Consider the following 5387-nt stretch of genomic DNA (forward strand, 5'->3'; position numbering starts at 1 on the left):
GACTTTTCTATTCTAGTTTTATGATAAGGTTCTTGTAATAGACTTAATAGACTTCTTTTGATTGTAAAGGGCCGTGTCCCTAGTATGTTTTCCCATTTATGTCTAAGATGGCTAAGAGACTTAGTATTCCGCTTGTGTACTTTTGAATGATGTTTTTAAAAGTGACCTTTGAGTCTTATGGGATTTTATTTAAAGAGTTTTTAATTCCGCACTATTTTACATATCTAATGTGATGAATGCTAAGGGCTTGTATGAGACCTCCGAGAGGTCGAATACGCATGTTACGACTTGGGGGTGCTCTCGGGTCGTGACAGATCAGCAACCTGATTTTCTGTTCCCTTTCTATCCGTTTCCTCAAAATCGAACTCTTGCAGTAGTAGCACCCATCTAATCAACCTTGGTTTTGCATCCTTTTTAACCATCAGATATCTCAATGCAGAATTGTCAGTATGCACAATGACCTTAGTACCAAGCATGTAGGATCTAAATTTCTCAAATGCTAAAACCACAACAAGGAGTTTTTATTCACTCACCGAATAGTTCTTTTGAGCCATATTCAGAGCTTTGCTGACATAGTAAATCGAATGAAAAATTTTCTTTCGCCTCTGTCCTAATACCACACCAAGTGCCACCCCACTTGCATCACATATCACTTCAAATGGTTGCCCCCAATCTGGTGAAATAATGATAGTTGCAGAAGTTAACTTTTCTTTCTACTCTCCAAATGCTCTCAAACAACCATCATCAAAATCAAACTAACACTCCTTTTCATGTAGCTTGCACAATGGGTGTGTAATTTTAGAGAAATCTTTTATGAACCTTCGGTAGAAACCTGCATGCCCAAGAAAACATCGAAGACATTTTATAGAGATGGGTTATGGAATCTTTTCTATTACCTCAACTTTAGCTCTATCAACCTCAATACCTTTCTGTGAAATCCAATGACCCAAAACTATGCCCTATTTAACCTTGAAGTGGCACTTTTCCTAGTTGAGCACGAGATTGCACTTTTCACACCGTTTTAGTACCTCAGCCAAATGTGTCAATCAATCATTAAACAAGTCACCTGCCACAGAGAAATCATCCATAAATACCTCAATAGTGTCCTCCACCATATCTTAAAATATCTACATTATACAATGTTAGAAGGTTGCTGCAGCACTACATAACCCAACTGACATCCTTTTGAAGGTGAAAGTCCCATAAGGGCAAGTGAAGGTGGTTTTCTCTTGGTCTTCCGGAGCTATGGAGATTTGATTGTAGCCAAAATACCCATGTAGAAAACAATACCAACACTTACCAGCAAGACGATTTAGCCTGATCCATGAACGACATTAGGAAATTGTTTTTCTCAGTCCATGCATTTAACTTGTGGTAGTCCATACACACTCTCCAATCAATCACCGGCCTTATTGGAACAAGCTCATTTTTAGCATTAGGAACCACAATGATTCCTCCTTTCTTTGACACACACTAAACTAGGAAAAACCAACTACTATCGGCAATGGGATATATGACTACAACATCTAACAACTTAAAGATCTCCTTTTTCACAACCTTTTGCATAGGGGGATTCAGTCTCCTTTGATGCTCAATACTCGACTTTTCGTCCGGCATGAGTTGAATTTTGTGAGAACAAATGCCTGGAGAAATCCCAATAATGTCCACTATAGTCCATCTTATATCCTTCTTAAACTGCTTCAATGCCGATATCAAAGCCTCTATTTACCATTCACTCTAGTCAGCAACAATAATAACAGACAAAGTGCTATTTTATCCCAAGAATACATACCTCAAGTGAGATGGAAGAACCGTAAGTTCAATTTTTGGAGGCTCATCAACTGATGGTTTTGCAGTTGGGGTGTCTCGATTCTTCATGTCTAATTCCAACCGTTTTGGTTTGAAACAAAACTCAAAACTATCAAGTGCAGCAACTAGCTCATCATAGTAATCAATACCATTACTCTAAAAATTCATCATTACCGCTGCTAGTGTATCAACACGTAGCTTCTCCTTAATAGACACTTCAGATTCTTGCTCCACACTATGGTTTACCACCGCTACTAATTAAAGATCACTTTCATGCTTCATAGACCTTCAGATATTAAAAGCTACCTCCTCATTGTCTAATCACAACTTTATCTGCCATCTTTCCATGTCCACCAAGGCATGCCCAGTAGCAAGAAATGATCTCCCTAAGATAATGGGATCCTCAAAATCAACCTCACAATCAAGTATCACAAAGTTTGTCGGAAAGATACATGACTCTACTTTCACATGGAAATCTTGGAGAACTCCAATAGGCCTCTTTATAGTTCTATCGGCCATAAGTAAATGCATAGCAGTAGGCTTTGGAGCTCCTAAACCCAAGTTCTTATATATGAACAATGACATCAAATTAGTGCTAGAACCCAAATCACTCAAAGCTTTCGCAAAGTGTAGAATCCCAGTGGTAGAAGGAATAGTGAAAGCTCCAGGATCCTCTTTCTTTTCCACAAGTGACTTAGTAACAATAACACTACAATGTTGCAGCCTCGCATCATTCTCAAAACTGACAGCCCAATTTTTGGTCACTAAGTCTTTCATGAATTTCGCATACCCAGGATCTGCTCCAAAGCTTCTATCAACGGGACATTTATGGACAGTTACTTCAACATAGCTATAAACCTATCAGTCTTTTCACCAATCTCTGTGGAAATTGAGGTGGAGGTCTAGACATGGGAACAACTTTTTGGGTCACCTTAGCTTTCTTCTCTATATCATCCTTCTGAGTTTCGGTAACCTCATTATAATTCCCATTTTCTTCTATTAATCTTTCAACCTCAGACGGCATGGGGTGGGGGGGTCAATAGTGTATTTTCCTCCGCGAGTGGTGACTGCCAAACAATTCCCATAATTTTTTGGATTCTAGATGGTGTTGCTAGGAAGTGTGTCAGGCTGGCTTGGGTTAGCAGTGGCGGAAAACTGACTAGACTGCTGCTCAAGTTTCTTTATCGACACGACATGGGCATCAACTTTCTAACTGATTCCATATTAATCATTCCTCATCTCTTTCACATTCTCATATGTCACCTCAAACCTCTTCATCAGTTTCTGCATCATACCCTCAATGCAAGTCATGCTAGTTCCAGCCTCTCTATTACCAAGTGGAATATACGGCCTAGCCTTATCATTTATATTGCCATAGTTGTTCTAGTTGTATATTGTTATCACAATTGTAGTTCCCATCCCAGACAGAGTTTCCCTCACTATTGAAGTTGCTATAGTGCCAACCTTGGTTTTCTTTACCTTGACGCCAATTATCCGAGTTGAACCTTAGGCATTTGTTCGGAAACCCTCCGTCTGATCATTCACCAAATTTGCATCCTCCTCATAGTAATATTCCTCAACTGGCGGTGGTGGAGTCCTAGTTAGATAGTTTAGCGTATTCATTTTTTCTGCACTTCCACTCACATGCTTTAATACTAAGCCAATTTATGTCCTTATTTGAGCCATTTCTTCATGAATGTCATCATTTGATTGACATGGTGTAGTTTGGACAGAAAAGGAGTTCCTACTAGTATTTGCCTTTCTAGTGCTCCATGCCTTATTGTTTTTAGAAATCCTCTCAAAGTTTTTAAGCGAACTTCTCAAAAGTGCACTCACCATATGATCCTGTAGCAATAGTATCTAACACAACCTTTCCATTGTCATCTTGTCCTCGGTAGAAGTACTCTTTCAGTGACTCATCATCTATGTGGTGATTCGGAACACTCCTCATGAATCTATTGAACCTATCCCATGAACTGCTTACCGACTATCAACATAGTGCCGTGAAATCATTTATTTTAGCGTTATAATTAAAATTCTTTGACAACGGGAAAAACCTCCCCATGAACACCTAATGCAATTGGTCCCATGTATATAACGAATTGTATGGCAGCTCAGAAAACCACATAGCAGCATCAAAAGTATGATAGAGGGAATACTCCCAAACCTATGACGTTCATATCTGTAACACCCCGGAAACTAGTAGGCCAAACTAGGGCTAATCGAGAGGGTTAGAGTCAATGAGGTGGGCAAGGGCCAAGGGAGAGAACCAAAGCAATCCACTCTCCCCTAGACAATACCCTAGTGACCATGACCACCACCACGACTCGTTGTCGGGACCACAACTCGTGGTGTGGTCTGTGGTAGCCTAGGCACTAAGCTCCCCAAAAGTTTCGCAAAACAAGCCCTCCTTCACGAGCCATTTCACAGCTCGTGGTGTAGATCACGACTCGTGGAGGAGAGTTGGTGGTGTGAGCTTTGTGAGGAACTGGCAAGCCACTGCCTCAAGGCCCACGAGAGGGACTAGGGCTCGTGGAGTCGTTCGTGAGATTGCCTTGGGCTTGAGGGCTAAAGGCACATAGTGCCTAGCCACTTCCTCAAGTCCACGAGTGGGACTACCACTCGTGGTCATGACCACAACTCATGGGTCCCCTCATGGCACCTAGGCAACTAACGTAAAGTGAGCGCTGTGTTGGGTATTTCCTTTTTATGTCTTTTAAAGTGGTCGTTATACCTTACTTTTATACACCTATATAAGTATTTTTAAGTCAAAATACACCAATTCACTTCATTATTTCCCAAAACCTAAATCGAAATCCAAAAAGTTTATCTTTTACAAATATTCTCTCTCTAGAAAACTCAAAGAGCAAGAAGAAGAAGAAAGAAGTGGGAGCTAGGGTTCAAGAAGCTAGGTTTTCTACTCAATTCCAGTGGATTTCTTTGCTAAGGTATGGTAGCTCTTCATCCATGGATAGAATTCCTCCGTGGAGTCCTGCCAGATTCAATTTAAAAACTAGTGATTTCCTTAAATGTTAGGGTTTGACTTCAATCTCATAGGTTCCTTTAAAAAACGTTTCTAATGATTGATTGATGATATATTGTCACGACCCGAGAGCACCCCCTAGTCGTAAAATGACGCACTCGACCCTCAAGGGGTCTAATACAACCCTCTTAGCATTCATAACATTATATACATAGAAATAGTGCGGAATTTAAAACTTTTCTTTTATAAATTAAACATCAAAGGAGATTTATAAAGCAGCGGAATACTAAGTCTCAGATGACCATCTTCCACAAACTTTAACAAGATAGGGTCGCGACCCTTTACAATCGAAGTCTTAACAAAGTCTTAAACATTAAAAAAAACTAGAAACATAATATCCTTGTCCTCGACATATGAGGATATACCAAAAGAGGTCTTGAGACATTCTAATCCCAAGCTTCTCTACACAAAGCAATCACTTGTCGGAACCTACACTTGTAGTAAAAATAAGAAAATATGGGTTAGCACACAAAAATGTACTAAGTATGATGACCATGCAAAAACATGCTTTAAAAGGGACATTTTGTTGAAAGTC

At 39.9% G+C, this 5387-nt stretch overlaps 1 protein-coding gene across 1 annotated transcript; it reads right to left on the reverse strand.

Annotated features, from left to right (window-relative positions):
- Positions 1-2130: 2130 nt before the first annotated feature.
- LOC125877438 (uncharacterized) lies at positions 2131-2833 on the reverse strand. The gene is made up of 2 exons (XM_049558730.1): positions 2668-2833; positions 2131-2606 (listed from the first exon to the last, which is right to left on the reverse strand). Exons 1-2 carry the CDS (start codon positions 2831-2833, stop codon positions 2131-2133), a joined length of 642 nt encoding a protein of 213 aa, XP_049414687.1.
- Positions 2834-5387: the final 2554 nt, after the last annotated feature.

This window comes from Solanum stenotomum, chromosome 9 (genome assembly GCF_019186545.1).
Source record: "Solanum stenotomum isolate F172 chromosome 9, ASM1918654v1, whole genome shotgun sequence".
Taxonomy (NCBI): Eukaryota; Viridiplantae; Streptophyta; class Magnoliopsida; order Solanales; family Solanaceae; genus Solanum; species Solanum stenotomum.

Bases quoted from the DNA above. Each gene is read 5' to 3' on its own strand.
- LOC125877438 (XM_049558730.1), bottom strand. From the start codon at position 2,833: ATGCCGTCTGAGGTTGAAAGATTAATAGAAGAAAATGGGAATTATAAT. The intron at 2,607-2,667 runs GTTTATAGCTAT...GCTTTGGAGCAG, and splicing joins ATTGGTGAAAAGACTGATAG to ATCCTGGGTATGCGAAATTC.